The sequence below is a fragment of the Acanthopagrus latus genome, chromosome 6 (genome assembly GCF_904848185.1).
Source record: "Acanthopagrus latus isolate v.2019 chromosome 6, fAcaLat1.1, whole genome shotgun sequence".
Classification (NCBI taxonomy): Eukaryota; Metazoa; Chordata; class Actinopteri; order Spariformes; family Sparidae; genus Acanthopagrus; species Acanthopagrus latus.
Window position 1 is genome coordinate 17,203,863 of NC_051044.1, and position 27,598 is coordinate 17,231,460.

General features: G+C 43.0%; 2 protein-coding genes across 3 annotated transcripts in view; both read right to left on the reverse strand.

Annotated features, from left to right (window-relative positions):
* Positions 1–17,087, reverse strand: part of LOC119020586 (potassium voltage-gated channel subfamily B member 1-like) — a 43,678-nt gene extending 26,591 nt beyond the window's left edge. The window contains exons 1-2 of one of the 2 annotated variants that reach the window (XM_037100026.1): positions 16,389–17,087; positions 14,975–15,632 (exon numbers count right to left, since the gene is read on the reverse strand). In XM_037100026.1, coding sequence (XP_036955921.1) covers positions 14,975–15,529 — 555 coding nt within the window. In that variant the 5' untranslated portion in view covers positions 15,530–15,632; positions 16,389–17,087. Of the gene's footprint in view, positions 1–14,974; positions 15,739–16,388 lie in introns of those variants that run through there. The other variant, XM_037100028.1, reaches the window with a different exon arrangement.
* A 1,587-nt stretch (positions 17,088–18,674) lies between these two features.
* Positions 18,675–27,107, reverse strand: LOC119020588 (prostacyclin synthase-like). Its single transcript, XM_037100032.1, has 10 exons — positions 26,620–27,107; positions 25,900–26,023; positions 24,877–25,052; positions 23,981–24,124; positions 23,379–23,506; positions 22,633–22,814; positions 20,448–20,583; positions 19,599–19,780; positions 19,082–19,233; positions 18,675–18,978 (listed from the first exon to the last, which is right to left on the reverse strand). The coding sequence occupies exons 1-10, from the start codon at positions 26,685–26,687 to the stop codon at positions 18,837–18,839; spliced, it is 1,434 nt and encodes a 477-aa protein (XP_036955927.1). The 5' UTR covers positions 26,688–27,107; the 3' UTR covers positions 18,675–18,836.
* Between the last annotated feature and the right edge of the window lie 491 nt (positions 27,108–27,598).

The window sequence follows — 27,598 nt, forward strand, 5'->3', positions numbered from 1 at the left end:
TGCAGCTGGTAGTAGTTGTAGCTTTATTAGGGTTATGTGCAGATCTATTTCCTGCCTTGGCACAGTGACTTTGTGGAGTCTCGTGTCACTGAAAAGTTGCCAGCTGACCAGCGGAGACTTGAGGAAGCTGCCTCGCCTTGACAAGAAATAGTTCACTGCATAAACTCCTGTTAAACATCAAATGAATGAACATGAAATTATGTGTAAATGAGTGAATTATCATGTTACCTTTGGATAGAGCCAGGCCAGCTTTTCTGATTTAAATGCTATGCTAAGCTAACTGGCTGCAGTCTGTAGCTACATATTCAGCGTCCACGCCAAAGAGTGGTGTCGTCATCTCATCTGGCTCTTGAAAGGAAAGTTATTCAATATATTTACCAGCATGTTTAAAAGGGTTCTGAGTCAAAATTTGTAGAAATTTACATGTATTAATCACTTTTTGATTGGTCGTACATGAGTGGATTGTAACGTCTCAGTTGCCCACACAAGTGCATGGATGACATACTTCAAGTTGTTTGATGCCGTCTGACTGTGGATTTCTTTTGCGAAGGACTCGGGTTGGATTTTCCGCGATAGCACTGAGTTCCCCCCTGAAGCCAGAACCTTCTGACCACTGTCCATCACCACCGACACCAATCACACTCTGTCTCACTCACTCCCTCTGTCTGACAGAACACCTCTCCGGTACCCTGTAATGATTCAGGAACATACTTGCGAGTCTGACAGTCTGCTGTTTGGGAAATTAGAATCCTGCCAAACAGTTTGATGTAGTCCAATGAAAGGGTTCCAGCCCGTCACAAACAATCAACGGAATTACAACATCAGTGTGTCTATTTAAGGATATATGTGTCTGTGTGTGTTTCATAGGGAGAACGAATGGGAGAAAACGTGTTTGGAAGTGGGCCAGTAGAAAGGGATGGGAAAATGTGCGCGCATGTGTGTTTTTTGTGTGTGAATGCATGTGTGTGTGTGTGTGTGTGACAGAGTATTTATTTTTAGAAGTCCCTTGGGAGAGAAGTGCCATTACAGCGCTGAGGTAGAAAATCTGGTGGGGCTGTGCTAGATGTCACAGTGAGGTGGCCTCATCCCTCCTCGCGGGCTGTGGCTCATTAGGACGATATTAACAACCACACCTCTTCCGCTTTGTCCTTCTACGTCTCTCTGAGCGAACATCAGTAAAGAGACGCCACAATGAGCTCTCCCTCTCTTGGCAGTTTCCTCTCTGCTCTGTGCTGTAATTCACGCTGGGGTTGTTGGTAAAGAAAAACAAACTCCCCGTCCAGGTTCGTGTTGCTCGGTGTCCTTATTGACTGCCTTTGTATGTGATCGGTAATTCTGTTCCATAAGAATGAAGGAGAGTAGGCGGACAAATTGATCCTGGAATCAAACTGAACTCCCCGTGACTGTTCCCCTCTCAGCAGATGGTTCTGCTAAGAGGCCGACCGATCCCTGACGCAACAGCTGCTCTTTTTTTTTTGTTTTTTTTTGGTCCACACAGATGAGTGAGAAGGTGTGGAGATCAAAACGAAGCAAAGGAAACATCTTATCTCCCTGTGCGGGGAAATCATTGAAGGTGGCGACTTCGGGGGATAGAAACCTCTCACCTCGCGCCCACTCACATTGACCTCAAGAAAGCTGCATTATATCTCCAGAAACCACAGCGGGACTCTCCTCAGGGACCTTACATCACAGGCTCTGTGTGGGGGGGGGCTTGAAGATCTCGACCTCCTCACACCTTTCACAGGAGCACCTGTGAAGTGTGTTTTCAAATGTGCGCCGAGTGGATTCAAAGCTTCCTTCTTCATATGCGAGGGGCGCACAGCTCCGCTCTGTATTTCGAGCTGCAAAAATGAAGAAGTGGAGGCAGACGGCGTGATACAAACATAGCTCCCGTGTTTGCTTTTCGTCTCTCACTCTATTTGCTAAAGAGCAGAAGCTATTGAGTGAGACGTGTCTGGAGAACAATGGGTATCTCTCTCACCCATCTGCCTCCTCTCCTGCTGACATTTTCCCTCAGCCACATAACCTTTTCCTAAACCCCTCGTATACAAATTGCTTTTGTGTTGGGTTGATAGACTCAAAAAGGGAAATGTTGGAGAAAAAAAAACAAAAAAACAGTCCGCTCTGTTTACTGTACCGATGCACCTAAACGTGTCAGCTGCATCATTAAACCAATGCAAGGTGATCCGGTCACCGCAGCCGTAACCCGAAGCTTTATTTAATCCAGCCTGTCGAGCATGGTACACGGGATGCTCCACAGCGAGAGACTGCAGGTTGTGTTAATTGAATCCTGTTGTTAACTGTTCGTCCATGTGAGCTTTCAGGTGTTGGGTTATGTATCAAGTTTAGGTAATTACTGTTAGTCAGTCTGGCAGCCTCTTTGTGCCTCTGGCTGTTGGTGTTTGAATGTTGTCTCCACGTACGGAACAGTACAATCCAATTATGGAACCTATCCAAAGTGGAACAATTTCATTTACCGACATTTATGTGTGGCCCATACAAATACATATGTTTATGTACATAAATAACATATTTTGACCTATGTAATTATGCATACATACAATGTTGTGTATCTGTGTAAATGTGTATGTATGCACTGAATGTTATGTGCATGTATGCGAAAACAAATTACTATATTATAGCAGATTTGAGTTTCTTGTAGTGAGATATCGGACAGAGAGAGATGAACTACCTGACCGTGCTCCTTATTTTCACCAAAGCTTATCTTTAGAGGTGCAATACATATGATTTTTTTTGTTGTTGAAAACATTCAAAAATGAACTAAAGTTATCGACAGAATGTGACGGATTAACAGTGTCGACATTATGACGTCCACGTTTAGTGTTGCAGAGACTTCTGCTGAAGTAAACACGCTAACCTTCCAGCCGCAGCCCATCCTGGTTGAAAGCTCCTATGAAAACTGTCGTCGCCAAAGTTCTCTCGGTGCTCCGAGCTCCCACTTTGGATTGCTTGCTGCACGGCTAACTGAGCAAACATATTGACGTCTGCTGCAATCAGCATTTGCCCTGGTGATTTCCTCTCTATCGGTTGTTTTTAAAAAGACTTTAAAGAAATCTATCTTTGAACACTGTGTGATTGACTTCACCATAATCTATGAGGAACACTGTGAAGAACATCAGCACCTCTTACATCATAACAGACAGGTGACATTTTTGGTGACTGAGAACACATTTAAACACAGTCTACTTTGACTGACCAACCAACCCATCCCATTATAACTTCTATAATACAAATATATGTGCAAATTTTATTATGGGCATTTCATATACATTTTAAACCTGAATCTTGGCAATATATATAGTTAACATGTATGGCTAAAGCATATAATACTATGTAAAAATTCAACATATAGACATTTTCCATGTTTATTATGAACTTATATCATACCAGAGGATGTATGGATGTAATAAATTGCAATTAATTGCCTCATAAGTAACAGATCTCTTGATAAAGGGACATTTTCGGGTAAGAGTGCTTGTTTTGGTGTTCTTCACTTAACGCTTTCACATGCTGCCAAAGAACACAGTATTTTCCACTTTATTTACTGTGCAAACAGAGACAAACAACAATAAGTCAATGAACTAAAAGAGAACAAACAGGCTTATTTGAATATTTGCGCTGAACCTCATCCACCTGTCCCGTCTCAGACAGAAAACCTACGGGAGACAACCATTATACAAAAGATGCCCTAACCCTATTTTTAAACCATCACTGTGGAATAGTAATCGCAGGGTGCAGCTGTATTTTCTTTCCCTGAGAATAAACCAGTCAGAAAATAGCTTTCTGGGGAAACTCTATGCAGGACAGCAGTGCCGTTCTCTGAAAGACAATTCCTCCAGTGTACCTTGCATTGCAAATTAAAGCAAGGCAATCTTTCCTCTCAGCCTCCTCTTCCTCTAAATACGACCGAGCTTTCTCCCTCAACCATCTCAAATGACTGGAGGATATTATGCTTGAGGAGCTCTGGCTTGAAGTGCGTGCAAGGCCTAAGCTGGAAAAAAAAGGCACTGAGCTTTGGCACTGTAGCCAAACAAAAGGACTAAGCTCTAAACTTCCTCAGGGTCTTGACACCTGAGTGACCCTGGATGAGCTGCACATGACGAAAGAGGCTGTTTAAAAATGCAAGAGCCATCTTCATGTTCTACTGGAACTGAGTCGATGACAAGTAGGGTAAAGCACATGTAGCACTTGAGTTTGGGTGGGAAGCCAAAAGAGCGATACCACGAGGGGTGTCATGTAAAGGGGGAATCTGTGAAAGCTCGGAGATGGATTACAGGCTCCACCGAAAATAAATCTGCTGTCAGAAAATGTATCGGACTGACTACAGAATTTCATTGCATTATTCAGTCATGCCTGTCATTCTTGTACGGGTGGCTGAAAACTGACCTTTTCAGTCCCAGCCTGCCGAGTGAGCGATGAAAACCTCGGTGCTGTTTGCAACTGTAGCTTAAGAAGTAGCTTTAGCACACAATGGCCTTGGGTTCTAACGTCTGACTCTCTGGAAACTTGTGCTCTGGTCTGCGTTGACCACCGGGCCCCACACCACTCTACAGTACATCTTCTTGAGTGATGTTCTCTCGCTGACAGGCCCGTCTGAATAATGAATGAAGGGCTGCAGCAAAGTAGTCGTGGCTCCGTCTTCTCGCGATTGACATCTCACCTTTGTAAATGTCAGTGTCAGTGCGGAGCTCCACACCCACGAACCCAGCTGCACCAATATGTGAGGAATGTTAGGAGAGTCAGATAAGGCATTGTCCCAAAAATAAAGCATGGATTTTGTCGGCCTGTCAGACAGAGATACTATGCAGTGGGAGTCTGTGTGTGCATGTGGAGCATACAGTGTTGCCCCAGCTGGCTTGTGTGATAAGCTAATGTAGCGTACAAGATCACCTCTCTCCATGGAAACTGCAGGGCAAAGGAAGGGCTTCTGTTGAGCACCTCTTCCTGAAACATATGCTCCAAACTGCAACTAGTTAAGAGCAGCAATCTGTACTCTGGTATAAGAGGCTGATATATTAACTGTGTGTCCTTTGTTACGTCTACCCTCTCAATGCACAGTCAGATCATGACATCTCAAAAACTGCCATGCTGAAACAAGCTGAATCCAACTCTATGATTTACAAATAACTAAGTCTACCTTTTAAAATCACATCAGAGTGTTTCCATGAAAAATCTTGAGCCCTTTTTTGGTGACTGGGGGCAGCAGAAACAGCTGTAAAACCACAGTATCACCCTACACCCCCATTGTGAGAAATACAGCATGGTCAGTGACTCAGTGTTTCAAACTATAAGGCTGTTGGTTCCTCTCCGGCGTCATATCTGGGGACAGATATAGAAGCAACAACAGTGGTGGTGGCTGGCTGGGAAAAAACAAAGGATCTCAAAACCTAACCAAGTAGTTTTCATGCCTTATCCTAACCAGATTCTCACTATTTCACAAAGTTTGCATTCCAAAAGTCTAACAACGACACATGTATGAATTACAATAATTAGATTGTTGTTGATTGAAACTTAGGGGCCACTGACTAAAACTGGTCTATTTCATGAGTTAAGAGTGAGCGCATGTTGCCCTTCACACTATTTTTCACGTTTTTTTTTTTTTTTTTTTTTTTTTAATTGATATCTAGCAAATGGCAAAGCAAAATTTGGATTTGTTTGGAGTAATTATGCTGTCCACTTGATGAATGCAAGCCCAATGTTTTCACTATTTTAGCTCTGTTTTTGGTCTCCACCAACTACCGAGTGAAAACTCTGACTCTTATTTACCAGCTAGACGTTCAGTCTGAAAACAGCCATGTTGACCACATTCTGATACCAACTACATAATTTTAAAAATCCTGATAAATGTAAGTTTATTTTTGCGATTACATGAAAGAGTTTCCAAAAAAATTCTCTTGTTGGCAACTCCACCAACTCCTGGGAAATATCTGACTCTTTAGCTTCTTAACACTCCACTAAGTTGACCAGCTAGTCACTAAGTAGTAAAACAGCTTTTTTCCCCCCCTTGTAACGTCATAACTCCGAATTTGGTGATTTCCATATTTTCACCTCAGATGGAGAATTTCATGCTCTTATCCAACCTTTTAATCCCGCATCACATTCTCCTCATGTATGGCAGCCTGAGGGGAATTAAAGCTGTTTGACCATACATGAAGACGTTTGTCTTAGATATGATCTTTACAGGGAAGATTTTCATCTGCACACAGTGTTCAAGATCCATGAGCCACTGTTCAGCCACACAGGGGGAAAGGAAACTCTGTATAGACAGCATGAGCATAGGTCCTAATAGCATGATAATCAAACATGCAAGAGGTCCAGCAGGAGAGGAGAGTAGCTGGCAGGCAAAGTAATCAGTGTGTCCATGCTGGTAACATAACACCTCCATCAGTGTAGGAAGTCATTTATAGACCAGAGGAACAGAACACTGTTGCCAAAATGGTGTTGAATGGTAATTTCTAAGAAGTTCTTGAAAAGGAAAATTCCATCAACAGCATACTCCTTTAAGATCTCAATGTACTGGAGAGTCAGAACACAGTTTTCAGTACGAGCTCAATGAAAAAGCATTAAGAGATTAAAAGTCTTGCGGAAATAATTTTGGCCTAGCATATAAGATGCATGTTGAATACACTCCAGCCGATACAAACAGTTTAATCCTTGTCTCTGCAGTTCACAGCTAGGCTGATTTTCTGAATCGATTAGTGACCGCTCTGGTGGTACGAGTTACTCCCCGAGTTGAAATTTCCATTTGCGTACGCTGATCAAACAGCATCAAAGGCCTGTTTTAAATCAATAATGCTAATTTCTCTCTCGGCTGAGCGCTTAATTAGAATCTGTGTGGCTGTGACGGTATTCGGATGATCCTCGTATGGAGCCCGAAAATGAAACATGAAGATACAGTGCAAAGATGATAAGAAGCTAAGCAAGATAAAGTCATGGTCGCAGTTTGATATTCCAACTAAAGACTTCCAACATGTTACCTTTACATCTGTGGCTGCAGGTGGTGTCAACAGGCAAGAGTACAAAAAAGAGTGCAAGCCAGTGATATTAGTAAAAGGTTGTATCCGTCCAACCCGATGGTCTGAATAAATGTAACAAACTCAGTGTTTCTTTATATTCAGTTTTCAATTTTACGTTTTGACCTTCAAGATTTTGGTTTTTGATTTCATGATTTCCTGTTTTATCTTGTAGATTTATATCCTGCTGTGTCATGTTTACTTTCCACTTCCTGTACATGTTTTTCCCCACATTTTGTCTTGGGTTTCTTTTGTCGATTAGTCCTTAGTGTATTAAGGCCCACTGGTCAGGTTTTCTGTTTTGTTCCCGTAGTCAGTTTTTGCTTCTCATGTGCTTTAGAAATTCCTGCCTGTGTTCCCCAAACTTCATCCTGTTTTTTTTTTTAAATTTTTTTATGTCATTTAGTTTTGTATTTCACTTTTTGGATTTGCCTGCCTTTGATGTTTGCTCACAACATGAATATTAGTCAAGCTATTGTCTCTCTGCATTTAGATGACTAAGACAAACATATTTATAGAGTTCCTCCTATCTTTAATTAGAATTCATGCAATAATGAGTGCTTACATGCAGATTAGGTTGCTTGGACTTGAATAGAGAGAGGAGGGAGTACAAAAGAGGAAAACAATCAGAGAGATGAGACGATAAGAGAGCTTTAAAAAGAAAAGGAAGAAACAGAGAGACTTTGGTTGAATCTGTGAGAAAACAGTTCTTGTGACTGTGTGTGCCCACAAGGAGATATACTGTAAGCCACTGCAATCAGTTTGGCAGCTGGGAAACTGTGTGCCATTGATTTATGGATATTCAAAGCTCGCCTAAGCACAGCAGAAGAGTTGCCGTCACCCAGCAACATCCCTTGAAAACAAATCATAAAATAACACTCTGTTGGATAGCCCTGTGCCTGGCTAATAGCCGGCATACACACGCGATTACTGTAAGAGAAAGGTGGGCAGGGAGGAGGAGGAGACAGAAACGCAAAGAGACAGAGGAAACTCTCGGCTCCATTACTCAGAACCACTGTTGAAAATAACAACAGAGACCATAAAATCAGAGTGACTGTACCGCTGCAACTCCTCTGGTCCTAGCGCAGAGAGCCGGAGGTCAGCATGAGTGACTGCACTCCCTCGTGCGGAGCTATCAGCGGGCAGGGGTCCGTGGGAAATCAAACGTCTTGGCCCCTCTCTAATGGCCGGTCAGGGTGCGCCCTCACTCACCCCAGCTTGCCTCGCATCCTAATGTGTTTGCCATCGATTTCCTCCCATTCTCACGAAAAGTCGTCTGCTCGGCCGTATGGGGTGAATAAAAAAACAAACAAAAAAAAGCAGCGGATATCTGCACCCTGACACAGAGCTATGTTCTGGACACAAAGACTGCTCTCAGACTTCACAAACAACAAGGCAAAGTGCTTACAGTGAAGCCAATCGGGCATATCAGATGTGCAGTAAAAAAGTACAGCTAACCGCCTCTAGTCATGGCTGTTTCCAGCTCGCTGAGAGGAGAAGCCTCCATGCAATTAGTTGAAACAGCCTCTGCCAAGGCAAAAGACCTAAGTGTCAGTTTTTATAGTTCAGTATCCTGTTCTGGACCGAAGCTCTCAGTGGGCGGAGAGCACTGCAAGGCTTTTTAGGAGACGGGAATTCAAATTCCCAGAGTGTAGAGGTGTCAAAAAAGTCTCTCAAGTCAAAGCTGTGTGTGTCAAGAGTTTTTTATACCCTGTAAAACTTTACAGGAAGTAAAGAATCAGAAGCTGCTCCTGTTCAGTTTATAACTCATCATTTCGCTCAGTCAGCTCACCATTAAGTCGAGTGAACACTTACCTACTAAACATTCAGAAGCCCAGTAGTTGACTTTACAACATTAATCTTTCAGTGCAGCACTTCAGTATCTCTCAGCATCCTGATGCCTAATGCCTGGAATGAATTATCAATCTTATTCATTATTTGTATGTGTAATTATCTCTGTTGCATCTCTTTGTAAGTTGTGTCTCGTTGTTGTGTGTAAGATGTAAGATGAAGATCTAAATCAAGTCTGTACATTTTAACTAAACTGGATCTACATTTTGACAGAGATTTTCTAGCCTTTTACAATACTGGTGATCCAGGAAACTCAAAACAATTTGCACGTTACAAATCACCCACGTGACCTCACTCAGCTGATGAAATCTGTGCATTGCACTAAGCAGTGCAATTGTGATTGAGTCAGACCCACAAATAAGAACGGTGACTTGTTATTATACTGCAGCATACCACTTTTATGAAACTAACCTTCATTCAAAGTGCCTCAAGTTCATGCAAGTTTACTTGAAACTAGGTTTAACTAGGTTTACTGCATGACATCACTTTTCTACATCTGAGCGCCGCCCTTTTCAAAACCAGAGGGAAAAGTACCAACAAAACCAAACAGGCAGAGAAATAAAGAGACAAAAATCATGAAATTAACCAAAACCATTTGTTCATGTATGACTCCATTACTCATTGTAATCCAAGGACACAACTGTTACGGGTATTTGAATGAGGCCGCTTTCAGAGTTTACAGAGCTAAAAGCTCTGACGCCAAACCCCTGGGATTGTGATTTATAGGGCGACTGTGATCCCTCTGAGACTGAGCTGCACCTCAGGGGGAATTGAGCAACAGAGGCATGCTGAGACATGCTGGATTACATAGGCTGGTTTCATTCCCAACACACCACACCGTGTCCTCCCACCGAGCCACACAAGAATTGACGACACGGTGCATTCAGCACATATTGTTTGATATCAACAAGAGCTTATCTCCTATCAGTGAAATGATTATCTGCAGGTTTTCCTTGTGTTTCCAGGGCACCATATTGTTATTCTAAATAATTTAGTGGGCAGACCTGTAGTGGGAATGCAGACTCAGGTGGTTCCAAAACTATTCAGTAAGACTTCAACACTCCTGAGAAGAAAGACTGGCTGCACACATGGCATCCTTCACTACTGCTTTGAAATGAAAAATGTGTACGATGTGTATTTCTGGGGAGGTTATAACTCCAAAAAGTTCCAGGATGAGTTGACATCTGGAGCTATAGATATTCTGGATCACACCTTCTCTCTCCGGCATTAGGTCGAGTGTTATTAATGCGCAATTAAAATTTCATCAGCACTGAAAAATAAATGAGGCGGAATATGTGTTTGGGAACAAACCATTTCACTGATGCGACTCTTCAATTGAGCCTCAGAAACCAGACTGCGTTTGATGGCTGCCATTTAACCTCAATTTGACATTTTGTGTCTCATATGGAAAAACTAAACAATGAGGAAAAATGGCTTTATTTGTCAAACAACTTACCCTTCTCTACTCTTTCTCACGGGAGAAGGATGTAAATTGTATTCGTATTTCTGTGTTTACTGCGTGAAAAAGGTCAAGTGGAATGACACACAGTTACAGTGAAGGAGAAACATAAACTAATGCTGAAATTATAATTATGTAGGAAGGCCTAGAGGCACCTCATGAGGCAGAAATTGTGCCTGTTGTGATTTGTTTAAACCTTTAATATTTAATCAGTTTGACAAAATATTGCAGTAATGCAAAATGTCTACCAATAATTGTGCCACAGACCACATTGCGAGCCTATTATGCCTTTGTAAACGCTGCAACTTTTCGATCAAGCCTCTGAAAACAACCTTTTAACCTCAAATTGACATTTTTACTGTTGTCAGAGAGGAAATGGCCCTATTTGTCAAACACCTGCCACCTCTGTTTCTTCCGTTCAGAAGTTTCTGGGGGCCTCTTAGTGGTGACACACTGTAAAGTCTGAGCTCGTGTGTTAAGCTGAGGACAAGAGCTTCCAAGGAAGGACATAAATTGTGTTCCTATTTCTGTGTTTGACTGAGTGAAGAAAGTCAAGCTGAATGCTCAGCCACAGTCATAAAAGAACCTTGAGGCACTTCATGACTAGGACATTGAGCTGGTTAGGATTTTTTGTGGACAAGCTGTTGTGTAATGATTTTATTAAATGTTACAATAATGCAAACAGTATTTGTTAATTATTGTGCTATGCACCAGACCTCAAGCTCATTATGAATTTGTAGTGGCTATATAAAATGAAAAACACTGCTATTATTTGGTCATGCTCCTGACCTTTAGTTCATAACTTCTAGTCCAACGAGCTCAGTGAACAGCAGCAGGACGGAGATTCATGTATTTGCTCATGTACTCTCACTGGTGTGTGTTGTAAAGAAAGCAGGGAAGAGAATGAAAGATGACATTAAAGCACAAATAACAAAGTAAGTAGTGTAAGAAGGATTAAATAATACAAAAATGAAATCATCTAATAAGACTCAATATTAAAACCTGGGTAATTACTTCCATTTACATAACAGTTTCTGTGGTAACCAGCATGGTGTAGTATCTAATTGCTTTGATTGGAGTTGCTGTTGTTTAAGTTTTTTAGAGGAAAGTGGAATAGGTCAAATTAAATGTGTTTTTCTTATGTCTGATAAACAGACTCAAATGTCTCTCACATTAAAGGATGCGGTAGCTGTGTCTGCATCAGCAGATATATCAGATATGTTTTAGGGTAGAATGAGCAATATGAGACAGACAAGACAGACAAAAGAAAACATCTTTACCTTTTTGTACTTGTCTATTACATTTGAGCGAATCTCTTGGATGAATTCTTAAACAGAACATTTCTACCCAGTGTAGGTTTGAATGAGTTCAGTTTTGGTTCCATTATAGGATTTGATACCAAGAAAAATAACAACACATTTAGTCTAACATTAAAAGCAAAGGATTCATGAGAACGCATTAGTATCATCAAAAGTGTACACAAGGCGTTGTCGTGCACGTGGAAATGAGAAAACTATGTTGCATATACACCGTCGCAAAAACAGAGGGACAAAAATCGATCTGTGAGGAACTCCATTATCGACCTATCAACCTGAGTTATTAGATGGAGTAAACCAGCTTCATGAATCTCAACCGATCCAAGACAATGTCACTTCTTCAATAAATAAACTACGACCATCAATGTTCAAAACCCTTTGGCATATCAGAGTGCTTTAAGTTTTAATAGTTTTAATACGATGATTAATCGCTTCAGCTATGTTCCTCTTCTTGGCAGCCTGGTCACCAGGACACAATGTAGGCAGCTAATGTTTCTGGGAACCACAGATCAATCACGTGTGTGATCGATCTGTGGGCTACACATCGTAGGCTACACATCATATTAACATTTCTGCAAGAAGTGTCATATCATACCATAGTTGTTGAGTTTTAGGTAAGCAGCCAAGCCACTGACCACAGTTCAGACTGCATTTCTACATTTGTAAGTGTATTTTTGAATAAACCTAGTGACAATTTCCAGCCAGTGTTTGCAGTGTCAAAAGAACAGATATGTCTGTTGAGAAGTTGGCTCGTCTCCAGCTGCATTTCTGGTGACCAAAACAGGTATTTCAGGCCAAAATGTGATTTTTTTCTTAACACTGACCAAGTTGTTGTTGTGCCTAAACTAGTGCTGTCAATATAATACATTCACAAAATACAAGTTTCCTCATATCCACGGTTAGCAGAAACCTACATTGCCAACATTTATTCCAGAGGGTTGTGCTGACTTGCAGACAGGAGGTGCTTGACAGATAAAGTGTGTGGGAGATACATTAACATTACAGTTTGACAGAGAGGACCACTCAGTCTCAGATGTTCCTTTCATGTTAATCTAAGACAGAGATTTCTGGGGCTGAGAGCTGTGCCAGCTTGTCAGCATGAACACCAGAGGACCTGGTGTTGGATGTCTGTGTGGTTAATTGTTTCAGAGAGCTCCAGAGAGAGCCGAGGGCCACTGAGTGTCATAAAGTGAGCATGTCTTGAAGCAATGTGATTGAATAATTAAGGGAATAATTAAGGGCTTCAGTAATTTGAGGTCAGAGATGGAGCAGGTTCTTTCAACAGATGAGCTGAATGAATTATGCAGGCACCCCTGTTCAAGGAGATGTTTGAAATTTCTTTGAGTAATGATTCAGCCATGATTCTACTTGTGTCAGGCATGTCTTCCTGACATATTTTTATGACACTGTCAGGCATTTTGAACCAAAACATCACACAAATTAGTTGAAAAGACTCACTGGTATTGCAGACTATATATCAGCTTAGATTTCGGGCGTTGTTATATGGTGATATGGCATAAGTGTTGTTTCCTGGTTTTACATGCTGCATTACAGTAAAGTGATGTAATTTTCACAACTGTTTTACTTGTTCCAGTACTTGCCTTCACCCACTTAGTCATTATATCAATTTTTTTTTATATCATTATTAAGCAAACCTTTCATTGTGTTAATGTTTAATTCGTCATCACCACAATATCCATTTAGAGGTTTTTGGTGTAAGATATCAGGAAATCAGATGAATATTGTGTATCACGATACAGCCTAAAAACAATCGTTATATGAGAGCCTCACTCATTTTAATTGAAAAGGTCAAAGTCAGCACCAGCAGAAGCTCATCAGTCCCACAGGAAACACTGCTCCTCAAACGCCTCGTCAGTGGCCCCGCCTTTACTTCTGTGACTTCACTTCACCATGTCACACACATGCATTATTGAATGTCTGGTAGGTTGGTTTGGCACCTAAGGATTGATTTAGCACAGCAGTTCTGTAGTTGTTGTTAGCGGTGCTGGCTCGGGCATGTATGAGTTGACCAATCAGAGCAGACTGGGTTTTCAAGAAGAGGGGCCTTCAAGAGACAGGAGCTAAAAACAGAGTGTCTGAGGAAGCTGGATGTGTTTTTTTGAGCATTAAAGCACTATTCCAGTAGTAAAATGATGAAACCTGAAAACGAGCACATATCAAGTCTCCTTTAAGATGTGCAGATTCCCCAAACAGCTGTTTTGGGAGTAAGCATCTGGGTGGTTATTTAAAAATCTTAATTGAATATTGACCGAGACACATCTTCGGCAAAGCAAGTACACTTAAAAAATGCTGTTAACATGACTAAACCCATTGATCCAGCAAAGTGAAGTACCCTTGTTCCTGCAGTGTGAGCTATGAGCCTCTTAATGAGCTGGATGATTGAATACCACACTGGAAATGAGGCAGGGGTGGCTAATGAAGCCATGAGGGGGTGACTGTTGAAAGCAGAGGAGAGGAGGTGGTGTTATATGACGATATATATCTTTTGTGCGGCAGAGTTTCTCGTCGTCCTGAAAACTCCATTAATAAGTGTCACTCCTTTCATCCTCCCTGTTGCAAATATAAAAAAAAAACAAAAAAAAAAAAACAACAAACATCCAATAATTACCAGGAGAGCAGCTTGCAGACAATACCGGCCTTGGGAGCAAGTATCTGACTGAAAGCAATAAAAGGAGACAATGAAGGCTGTCACGCACAAACAATAAGGGGGTTTTAATTGACTCCCCAGAAAAAAAACAAAAAAACAAAACAAAACAAAACAGGCCAGGGTCCTTTTTCTTTCTCCTGAAAGTAGACCTAGTTAAGTTTATTGATTCAAGCGGGGCAACACAATGAGTTTCTCAAAGTCATGCTGTTCAATACGCACTGATGAATAAGCAAAAACTTCTCAGACAGCTTTGACACACAACAACATCTCAACATCTCCCTCTGTCTGCCTCGCTCTCCTGTGCTCCAGCTGCTGGAAGTGACAGATTAAAAGCACTGCTGCAGGTTAAAAGGAAGTCAGACATCAGATCAAGACAGTCTCAGAGAGAGATGTCTGCTCGCCTCTCTGGGTGCTAAAGCAAATTCCCCCCCCCGCCGCCCTCTTTCTTTGCTGCTTTTGTCTTTCTAAATTTAAACCCTAATCAGCAGCACCAACATCTCTGCAATCTTGCTTCCACTTCTTGATGGAGAGATCGTTATTTAAACCTCATGTAAGTAACCTGAAGAGGCCTGCTGGCTTTTTCTCCCAGGGTCACCTAAACTTTCACTAGAGCTGCAGCGATAGAAGTAAAAAGCTGAGACTCTACCTTGGCAGCAAAGGAGGAGCTCGGCTTCTCCAGCAGGTCCCAGAGCTTCATCCTCTTCTCAGAGCAACATGTGGTGGTGAACTCTTGCCCATCCCTCTCCCTCATGTTCTCGGCCTCCCTCTTCAGCTCCTCGTTCATCTGCTCCTTCTTCTGGTGGTACCTGGCCTGGCAGCAGGACTCCAGGTAGATCTCGTCGATGCCCCAGAAGTCCAGCTCTTGGCTGAAGGACAGGGCGCACATCTCCTCCATCATGTGCAGCTTCCCGGTGCGGTAGAAGTTGAGGATGGAGGTGAAGGCGCCGGGGTGCCTGTCGAAGAAGTACTCGTTGCTGTCCAAGCTGTAGTCGTCGCATATCTCCATGATGGAGTCATGGGTGTTGCAGTCCCTCAGCTTGCCCAGTCTGGTGCGGGGCAGCCTGTCCAGGGTCCTCCACAGGACTTCGTGGAGGAGGCCCCCGACGTTGAGTCTCACCCGGCGGGTGTGCGTCTTGCTGCGGATGATGTCCATCGTGTCCGGTGGCAGCGAGGTGCCCGAGCGACACCCCGCTTTGTTCATCTTCTCTCGCTGGATTCACTGGAGGATGCAGCCCGGTAGATTAAGAAGACATGGTCCTGCGGGTGACCGCATCAGGGTCCCTCCTCGCTGCTTCCCCTCGCCGCTGTGATTTAAAAGGAATACAAGAAAAACAAAACAAAACACAGAAATGAATATTAAGGCGCTGTGCGGAGCAGACGCTGCCGGTGTCCTACAGTAGCAATGTCAGGTGGTTTATCCAGTCATCAGAGAAGCGAATAGATATTTTAATCAGCTTTGAGAGGCACAGCCGCTTTTCTTGCTGACTAGGGTGGCGGCGGGGGGTGGAGGGGAGCAGCGGAGCCGGGTCAATGATAAACTGGGCTCCACTTGTGAGCGCTGTCCGGTGCTGAAGCGCCTGTCCGTCACTCCGCGGACCCGCCGGCTGTCTCTGCGCCTCTGTCCGCGGTGCTGAAGCGTCCGAGCCCGGGTGGGTCGGCCACCAGTCCCGGTCCAAAGGCAGGGGATAGTTGTAACAATGTGGCTCTGCTGCTCAACTCCCCTCAGAGAAGACCGACTATAAACTTTGACTAACACCCCACCGGACATTAGATCTGGCCCCAAATACCATCAGCACCACTATATAAAGTAATTCCTCACATGAGGTGAACATGCTATATTTACTACATCTTGGCGCATATGTGAGTCATACAGCACAGTCAGTGTTTTGGGCACACATGAGCGCGCACAAACTATTGCAATGATGTAAGAAAAAAAAAAAAAAAAAAAAAAAAAATAAAATAAAATATATATATATATATATATATATATATATATCCCCACGTGAAACCAGGCGAGCCCTCAAAACTAAACTAAAAGCAACGTGAGAAAATACACATACGTGTCTTCCTTAAGTCCCGATTCTCCGCACGGACGGGCATCAGCAGCGTGAGGAACGCGTTCAAACTTCTCCCGTCCGCCCAGGTGTCCGGAGCTCTGCAGGGAGCCGACGGAGGCATCATGAGCTCCGAGGCGACATGTTGGACAGTAGCTCACACACACACAAATACACACACAAACACACACACACCGTCAGCAGCACGTCCAGGTCTGATCCTACAGCTCGCCCACCCGTCCGCTCCTGGGGGTGGGGGGGGGACTGAATCAACAAGTTAAGAGACTCGTGCAGAGGAGCCGGGGCCGCTGCGGGGTCCTCCTCTCCCTCATCCACCTGCTGTCGGTCGGTGTGGCTGCGTGCTGGCCGGCCGGCGCCGCTGACTGCGAGCGGGATCCTGCAGGGGCTCGTCTCACTCCGGCTCCTCCAGCGGCTGCAGCCTGAACCACTTTAACCCTCACACGGCCACAGCTCAGCGCAGCTACACTGGATCCGGCCGTCGATATTACAGTGAGATGAGACTGCACATGCTCCTGGATTTTGGAGATCATCATCAGTGCTGTCTCTTCCTGGCTTTAACTTGAACTGCCCTACTTAGTTCTAATACATACATCTTCATCATCGGCTGATGTTTTTGACATTCCCCATTCAGTGTGAATTAACTACGTTACTGATGATTATCAGAAATCTCATTATGTGAAAGTACAAATATCAACATCGAGGTCACCGGTAAACAAAATATGGTGGCGTCCTTTACAGATATGTATGGTGTATAGCGATACAGCCCCCTAAAATATCATGATATTTGTATGGCAATATCACCCAACCCTAGAATCTATGGAATAGGAATTTACAACTGTACAAGTAGGATCACATTGACACATCACATTAACAGTAAGACCAGTGAACACACCACACACCTGAACTGGAGATAAAACAGACACCACACATGTAAGCCACTTATTTTACCACTTTACTGTTACACTCTTGCTGCACTGCTCTGTTTCAGTAGTAATTGTTTTTACTTGAGACTGATGTATCTTCCTATTAATGCTTTGTGAAGCACTTAGTGCTGAGTGCTAAATGAATAAATGCATTATTATGTATGCAAAGTCACGGTTGACTAAAAGTAAAGATATCCTGTTGACTATTACTTTGGTCAAAAGTTGTAATTTGCTAAAAGTGTAAAGTGTTTAACTTGAAAACAAAAACAATTAGTTATATAGAAATGAATGTATTTAGTAAGTATGTAAGTTAGACAGTGTGCAGAAGATTTGATCTACTCATCCCACTCCTCCACACCAGAAGTGAAAGATCCCAAATTATTTTCTGCCAATAAATGTAGTTAAAGTTCTTTGTTTAAAACATTCAGAATTAGGTTAAACGAACAACAAAATAAGGATTTTGACCTCATGTCAAGGACCTCAATGGGCCTGAAAGAGTTTTGCCGCCTTCTGTGCTAAATGTGTAAACTCCACCAACCTCCCCTGGTGCTCCAAGCTCCCAGTCCTGGCACAGTATTAACAGCATCTATGACAGGAGCACTAGCTGCACGGCTAACTGAGCTAACTAGATAAGCTAACTAGATGACTGCAGCCACATTCAGCAGCATTTAGTGGTTACTCTGGTGACGCTGCCCCGTTTGTTTGGAGCAGGAATTCAGCAGATGAATGAATGAATTCCAACATGTTGTAACTTTAAGCATCAATTGTAAAGGTAAACATGTGGAAAAGTTGCTCATTATTCCAGAGCAGAGTGACTCACTCCGAGGAAACAATCAAATTGGAGCCACATTTATTGGTGCTGCAGTCAGGGGCTGTTTCTGCCCATGACTGTGCCCTAACTTTGTATCTTTTCATCAGAACATGACGGTTTAAACATGACGTGATCTCACAGCAGTGCTAAAATGAAAAAAGAACAGCATGTTTTACCCAACCCATCTGCTGTCTACGGTGGATCTGCTCCTGCTAGTGGGCGATCAGGTGCTTTCCAGGCGACATGTAAATCTAAACTTTCCACTCAGCTTCCCCTCGGCAAACAGCAGGCGAGTGTGAGTGTGACAGATGTGTGGCTGGCTCTGTTTACAGTACAGACAGTCCCCTCATTACGCTCACGCTCTCTATTTAACATATCCAAATGCTCTGACGCTTTACTTTTTACAGCTTCTTAAAAATCAAACCAGTTAAGTCACATTTCACATTTTATTCTGACCGTTTTCACTTGCAACATATACGTGAATGTAATGGACTCAAAGAAAGATAATACACAAGGTATTATATATTATTTACATTTATTGATAAATAACAAAAAATATATTTATACTGTGTGATATAAATACACCTCATAAATATAAAATGTATAAAAGTACAAAGGGAATATTGACAGTATATACAATGTACAGGTGTTGAAATGTGCATAACAGATGTGTTTTGCTTTTTCTTTAAAGTCTTTTTTTTATCGCGGCTTGTAACGGATGAGTAGGTCCCCCTGTGGCTGTAGCATGCCAAATCCATAACGACCGGCGTCTGCCTCGGGCATCTGAGCATCTGGGTCACACAGCTCCAAATCGTAGTCCGTCAACACCATGTAAACAAACCTGAAGAGTAAACGCATGCAATTAGAACATTCAGGCAGACATTAGAGGTAACAAGCTCCTCCAGCGGGCAGTTTCGTGGGGGAACTATTTCTGAGACACTCACTGTCTGATGGTATTGATGGCAAACTGCTTCCCCACACAGCCATTGGTCCCTGCGCCCCATGGCATGGTGTAATATTTCAGCCGCCTCCCTCCTTTATAAAAGTCCCTCTTCGCTGATCCATCTTCGTTCAGGAACCGATCGTACTTGAATTTCTGGGGACATTAGGCGCAGGCAATTAGAACATCTATGAAAATGAACTTGATCACGCAGTTTAATGTCTATTTGTTTGGCTAATGTTTTTGATGGACAGAGTTTGACTGACTGCAGTGTCCTTCCCACGCCTATTAGCTCTGTTCCCGTGCTCGGCTAATCCCTCAATAGTCCACAGCTCTGGATTTGACCTCTCACTGTGTAATGCAGCTTTGTGTGGGCGTTGATTCCGCCTTACATAAAGAACTACACTAATTACACTTAAGTCTACCTCCACCTTGTCCCAAACACATTACTTCTATTCCTGTTGGCAGCACAGGAAGTTTCAGTGGCAGACGCAGCTGTGACAAGAGACAGGACTACAAACCTGTGGCTCCTGGTGAATTTCCGGGTCCATCTGAGGGCTGTTGAAGGGGAACAAACACACCCTGTCTCCTTTCCTCAGCAGGTACTCTTGGCCATCAGCCATGTGGAGGGTCTTCTCCTGCACTACCTCCCTGGTGATGAAGGGGGCAGCAGTGAGTCTGAGGGCCTCTTCCAAGGCACTATCTGAGGAGGGGCAGAAACAAATATTTGTAACGTGAAAGAGCAGCAGGGTTTCTGCGGTATTTCCTAACTTTTTATTGTTTTTTGGTAAACAATATGGTCTCACTGTGCACTGCGTCTGTTTGGATTAATATACTCCCAATTTCTTTAGTTTAAACGGAAATAACACGATTTTAAACCTGGACTCCATATTTATTTATCACCTCAGTTGGCAGCAGAGACGCGGCTGCAATGTAATCCTTTGGGGCAACAGTGACTGGCAAAGTTCTCTCCGTCAAAAGTGCTTGTTGCATGGCTGGGGTTGTTATTCTGACTGACAACTTTACAGAAACAGTTCCAACAGCTCTCAGGAGTTGAGTTTTACACAGTTGTTGATTCATCTAGATCTAGTCAAAATCCGCCAGTCACGATGATCTTATTATAACCTAATGTTGTCAGACACATAGAATAACAACCTCAGCCTGTCAGTGGCATAACCAAGCCCTTTTAATGGACAAAACACTGACAGCTGTAGTTGCCGCAAAGGGAGACACTGCAGCCATTCCAGCTGTGTCGCAGCTGCCAACTGACAACATCGTGTTGTGTATTCTACCTCATCTTGTTTACAAGAGGAACAACCTACAACCAATAAATGTCTCTCTGTTTACACAAGCTGGGATCAGGCCCTCACCAAACACAGGGGTGTCCGCATGTCTTTCCAGCGGCGAGGTCTCCGAGGTTTCCATCTCCGTCTTCACCGCTGTCAGAGCCTCAGGATGTGTCAACAAGAAGCCCAACAGCCAAAATGCAGCAGGACCGACATTACCCTGGAAACAAACACACCACCACGATAAGGTTATCTCTCTCACTACGGTGTCGCATGGTGACGGCGCAGGTGGTTATTAGGTAAAAGTAAATACGGAGACCACGTGACGCCCACAGTACTCATATATAACAACAAAGCACATTTCAATTAAGGTTAAGTTCAGTTGCATAACAAAAGCCTCACAGCGAGTTTAAAAAGCGTAGCTTCCCTTCATGTGTTTGGGATGAGAGCAACCTTGCTCTGGATATTCTCACTACTGGCACAGCGCGGTAATGGTTTACTTAAAAAGGAAAGCCATTGGAAACCTGAGGTCCCCTGCCATCTGCCTGCATCCAAGGGCAGGACATTGAAACTATTTCGCTTACGACAGACCGCATTGTGTCTGCCAGGAGTACACGCGTAAAACAGTGAACACTTTCGTAACATAGCGGCGAATAACTGAGTGAACAAAGAGTACTTAAAGCTTACTCAACAATACATAACAAGAGAACATGAACCCATTAAAACATGCATCACAAGAACATGACATCATCCAAACATTTGGCAGATGGATCGCAGGGCTGTGTGTGGGGCAGCCGTCTTCAGACAGACAGCTATCTTCTGTTTGTTTGAACTTAATAATACAGCATTGTAATCTGAATCAGTGTCAGTTTGTCATTCATTGCTAACACACTGGTTTGTGTACCAGCGCATCTTGTAATTACATGTTAATTTCTTTCCCTAAAGTTTTGATGAAAATTCAAAACGTGACTCAAAAACAAGTAGAAGTTATGACCCAAAACTCGTAATCAAATGGAAATAACCCACGGTGACAAGAGCAAAGAAGGATGAGTAAGTGGCTGGCAGAGCAAGGCAAATGTGGAAGTAAATATCTGATTAACTTCTTTGATGTAATCAAACGCCTCCAGCAGGGCTGTGGGCAAAACGTCAGTACGTTCTTATATGAGAGGAAGAAGTCAAGACCCAGTCAAGACCTGTTTAAGACTAAAAAACAAAATATAGGCAGTTTTTTCCCTGGTTAAGTAGAAATAAAGATAATTTTCTCAATAAGTGCAATATGTAACACAGGTCCCAGGTCATCAACTACTGAAGCTTTGGGTGAGACGCAACAATTAGCTATCTTTCTCCATATTTTCTCTTTGCATCTTTACACATAGGAATAGGTGAAGATCTGTGCAACGTGCTCCATAAACTGAATCTTTACATACAACAATCCAATCTAAAGGCAAATTCCACCAAGGAGTTTGTGCTTGTGTCTGTGTCAGTTTGTTTCTTGGTTTATCGGTTGGTTTGTCAGCAGGATTACACAAAAGCTGCTGAAAGGTTTTCAACGATGCTTGGATGGAAAATTGGCCTCGGCCCAGAATAGACCCCATTAACTTTTGGTGCTGATCCAGATAAGCAGTCGGATGCAGGTTTTTCTTTCTCACTTTATCTAACGTTGTGAAATAGGGTGTTTTTCAACATTTTTGGCACTTTTTCAGGGAATAATGGAAGATCTTGATGAAAAGAATCTGTAGGTATTTAGACGGCTGGTAATTATGAATAAGTACGATCTGATATGGATCCAAATAAAAATCTGCGTCAAGCAGATTGAAATGTTTTTACTTGGTATTAGATTAGGCAGCTTTTAATTAAAGGTGATTGTAGTTTGTATTTATTTTCTTACAAGTACTCTTCAGGAGAAAAACCTTAAACAATGCACTCTATTGACAGAGAAACATGTCCAGCACCATCATACAATCCTCTAGTTTATGTTCCTGAAGCCCTCTCGTGGCACAGCTCTTGTGATGGTAGAGGTGAACAGCGCACTCATGTGCCAAAGAAGAGTACTGCTGCTGTCACACCTCCATATCTGTGTCTCCATCTCGGTCTGTTTGACTTCAAGTCTGCTCAGAGACGTGAAGACAGAAAGAGCCTCGCACACACCGCAGCCCGTTCAAGTTCATCAGACTAACGGGAAGATTGCCACATTTCTCGAGGTGACCAAAGGCTGAAATTCTTGCCTTGCACACACAGGCTGCCTTCCTTCCTGAGATGACTGACTCACCTGTGTGGCCCAGAGTTGCATCAGCACGGCTTTCTTCTGCGTCTCCTCATCCACCCCCTCCTCCTGCAGCAGCCTCCTGTAGGCGTGAAGCCAGGGGCTGGACCCCGAGTCCTCGGTCAGGCCGGCCGTGGCCAGGAGCTCCCACAGCCTCTGCCGAACGCCCTGGGCTGTCCTCTTCTCCTCTGTTGAACAGGTAAAAGCGAGTGAGCAAGTGAGTCAAAGACAAAACACCAACAGCTGAGCCTGAGCTGAACGCCAAAGGAACAAAATGCCAAAACACATTATTGTGTGCAAGAGTTGGGAAATAGACATCGTTTCAGGTATGTCTGGAGGAGGTGCTCAGTAATACTGCATTTGGCAGACTTTCCTGTGTAGGGTGGGCGGAACCAAATGTAATCGCAAAGAAAGATACAAAGAAAGACGAGGCCTGGGGAGATAAGGTGTCTGCAGAGGACTGCGGTGACGTACTGTGAATCCACAAAAACACCAACAAAAGCTCCCAGACGCTATGTAAGCAACTGAGTAAGTGAAACTCGCCATGGCAACCGTAAAACAATGCCATCCATGATGTCAGACCAGGGTAGCCAAGACCCAGTGACAAATGTGTGCAGTGACGACATCTTCTCATGACTCATGGAGGCTTGTAATCCCTATGATCTAACCCCCCCGACGTACATCACAGCGGATTGTTTTGAATCGTTTCATCACAGCGCTCTCAGAAACGTGCTGGTTGTGAGCTGTCTTACCGGGCTTCAGCGTTCCTCTGGCCAGTTTGGTCAGCAGACCATCAAACTTCTTGTACTCCTCGTAGACGCGCGACGGATCGGTGCTGTTGTTGTTCTGCTCCCCACCGAACAGCGTCAGGTACCCCGCCCTGCAGGAGAGATGAGATAGACAGTGTCAGAAAGAAAGTGCCGGACCGCTCCGCAGATAATGGCCATGGAAAGATAACCAGCCCACGCAGTTTCTCTGTTCGAAAGCAGCCGGGTTGGGCCCTTTCAGCTGGTATTTTTCCACCATGCCATCATGTAGCATAACACATGTATATAGTGTTTCACATTCCAGATAGAGATAGAGAACTTCTGGGTAACCCATGACGCTTTATGTCATGACAGAGCAACATGTTGATTCACATCCTCTCTGACAAAAAAAAATTGGAAGTGACCTCCAAGATTAGCCATCCCACATTTTTCCTGCTGTGTTTACAAGCAGAGTAACACAGGATTGACTAGTGTGTAAACTGTTTAGCTAAAGGCTTTTAGCCCGGAAGCCTGATTTTTAAAAAAACCTTTTTTTTAAACATCATCAAGAGTGTGTGCCTGTGTGAGAGGGTGGAAGGCTCGCTTACTTGAAGAGAAGGCTGTAAGAAAGGTTGAAGAGTCCCTCATCTTTCCAGTCTTTCTGGTTCAGAGGCATCTCAGCTTTCAGCAAGGCCCGCAGGTGTCTGCTCATGGTGCTGGTAAGGGCGCCAAAATTCGCTCCCCTGAAGTGCCTGCGAGCACATAAGGTGAGAAAGAGGTGAAAAGGCTGTGCTGACAAAAGGTAGTCCTGTTAATCATGTTGCGCTGATTTCTGGCGTTGATAAAACAGTGCAAACACTCAACGACACGCGCTGTCAAACCCATTGTCAGACCAGTCTGCCCTACCTATTTTCCCTGTGGTAATGGAACTGAGGTTCAAACAAATAAGGGAAAGACGAGTGCGTAAAGCTGTAAGCTGTGTTTTCATCTTTACTCCAACAACACGTGGGGAATTATGATGCTACTGTGGAATTACATTTTCATTTTCAAGTTTACTTATCTTAAATTCCTCATCTGCTTCCATGAGGAAAGGTGCAACCAAAAAAAACCCCCAAAAAGGTAGTGTGCTCAAACATCAGTCTTTCAATCCTCGAGATAAAAAAGACAAGATTGCATCTAGAGGTTCCACTCTTCTTTTTTTTTTACATCTGCTTGGGAACCAGTATCTCACTAGACTCTCAGGTTTCCACTTTCAGCTCTACGAGATAAACAAAATTGGTGCGGATGACGGGTGAGCAGCAACAAAACGAGATGCCCCAGAGATAGACTTCTCAAAATGAGAGGGCGTTTCTACAGAACCATCTAGTGTGATGCTATTCCTGAAACATGCCTGGGTGGATTTCCAAAAAAAAAACAAGAAACAAAGAAAACACCCAACAAATTTCACTTCCACATTCACATGAAACGAAAATGAAAATACACATGAACACAATTAGTTGTTTACTTTATCATCATTGCTTTTGCTTTCGCCGGCTGGTCATGTGGGAGCCGCAGGTTGAAGATCCTCTCCATGAGCACCTGCGCGTAGCGGGTGAAGTCCAGGGAGTCCGAGTCGTTGATGACCGTGTCGTAGGAGTGTGGATCCAGCAGCACCGTCACGTAACGGCCAGCAGCACGCACCTGCACGTGGTCAGAGCAAAGGTGGCGGTGTATGAGAGATGTGCAGGGATGACGCAGTGTGTGCTTTTAGATGCATTAAGTGATGCATTGAACACAGTAAAAACATGTTTTCACGTGCACAATTCTATCAATATGCTATCTTCACTGTTTTACAGCTGACTATTTAAGCTCATGAAACTGGTGCCTCCTTCATTAGATTCCAGAGGAAGTGAAGTGTTCACTTGCGTAAATCTTTAGAATAATACAGAACTCATGACAGCATTACAAGAGGTTATATTACTGGTCGCCCCTTCCAGATTCGATTTCATGAAGTGAAAACATTTTGTCACACTTCCTCTGTTGCACTCGCTTTAAAATTTGGCATCAGATTCAGTATCCAGTGTCATCTGGTGTTGAATTGCGCTATAATAATAGATATAATAAAAATAATAAATCTTATCTGAGCTCATTCTTGACTTTGGAAGTCGCAGTTGACAAGCAATCTTCTTCAGCAGAGGGAGTTTGTCCAGTTATAAATAATTATATTGGATATTTACTAGTCAATCACAGAGCTGCCGTCTGTGTTTTGTTGTTTTTGTAACAACGACAATAAACATCTGATATATTCTATTCTAATCAAAAATTCATTTTTTAATTTATCATTATTATTATTATTGTTATTATTATTATTATTATTATTATTATTATTATTATTATTATTATTATTATTATTATTATCTCTGAGCTATTTAAAGACGTTGAAACCCAACTTCTACACTGGAGGCCCTTAAAAGTGCGCAGAAAAACTAAACATTGAAGTGTGTAGAGATGCACACCATCACATCATCTGCAGTTTGCCTCTACTCACTGTGAAAATGTCGCCATGTTTCAGCTTCATTCGATTCAAGAACTTGGAAGCATCCTTTCCAAACTCAAGTGCGTGGCCTAACCAGGGGATCACTCCTTTGTCCAGAGGGGGATCAGTCTTCGATCTACAGACACAGTCGCGAAAAAGAGAGAGAGGACACAGATTTGTAATGTTCCTGTCTTTTCAAATAGCTGCTCCATGTCTGTTTGGCACTTTATTCCACTGACATGAGGGTTTTGGTCTTCCAGCTACGTGCAACACTGTTAAATCTGCGTTTGTATGGGTAGCCTTTTTAAAAAAAAAATAAAATAAAAAAATCCTGGGATCAGGGTTATAGAAGGTAAAGGTCAACAGAACTATAACAGGGATTAGTAAGAAAAATTCATCATTGCATCACGGATTTGTTTTTGTGATTTCAAACCGCCTGAAAGGAAAACACAAAAGAAAGACTTCTTAAACACTGGAGTGGTTTAGCCACATTCCTCCTTGAAGGAACAACCCACTAAACTAACAATAAACCGCGTGGTGACTCTTTTATCATTACTGTCATTATTATCATCAACGCAAAGTTATTTTTATTGATCCCTTAAATTAAGCCACAAGTGATATAAAAAAAAACTAAAATAAATAAATAAATAAATGCATTGATGTCCAAAAATGTCAGCAGATATTACTGTATCGATCTGAAGGACAATTAATAAATAATCAATAATAACTTACCTCGATCGGTGCGTGAGGATGAAATAAAACAGGACAGCTTGGACGAGCAGGAAAACGGTCCAGATCATCTCTCGTGTGTGTGCGGTGTGTGTGTGTCTCTGTGTGTGTGTTTACTTCTCGGCTCCTCAGAGTCAATGGAGTCACCTCCGTCCTCACGTGGCTTTTAACAGGACCTACTCACCCACGGTTACGTCACAGCCGCAAAAGCCAGCCGTCACATCACCGGCAGACAGGCCGTCAAACTCCCACCACGTCTCACTCGTCTCAGTCAAACTGTGACCCAGTGACTTGGATCGTCACCAAGGAAATAAAAACAAAGAGAGATATTACATTCCCATCAGCGCGGAGGTTTGGGAGGTGTTTTCCTCGAACTGAATAGAGATATTATTGTAGTTGAGCAAATTTCCTCTTGTTGGGGAAAGTGTATCTTATGACTTTATATGAATGAAAAAAAAAAGTATTGTGTTCAGTTCACTCCCGCCATCAGAACCCAAATCAAATCGGTATTAAATCGACCAAACGAGTCGAACCGTGTGCGTCTCTGCTCGTCGTCTCCTGCTGGGCTCACAGTCGCGATGGCGCGCTGCCAAATCACTCTTCCCTGTTTAGGAATCCCCCCTGGATGTTCTGGGGGTTTAGCGTGACTTCATTAAGAGGATGAGGGAAGTCATCCTGCATGTGTTCACGCACAAACCGCGCTGTTACCGTCACTCACCCTGACTCACACACACACACACACACACACACACACACACACACACACACACACGCACACACACACACACACACACACACACCTTTACATTTTTACTTAATATCTGCTGATATCAGCCTCATGTGTCTCCACCTGTTTGTGTGCTCAGACCTGCACGTCCTGTGTGGAGGATCAGAGAGTTAGGGTTACATGTAAGTTCACGTTTATATGGAATAAAACTAAATCATTACATAATATTTAATGGACGAAATGCAAAGAGAATTG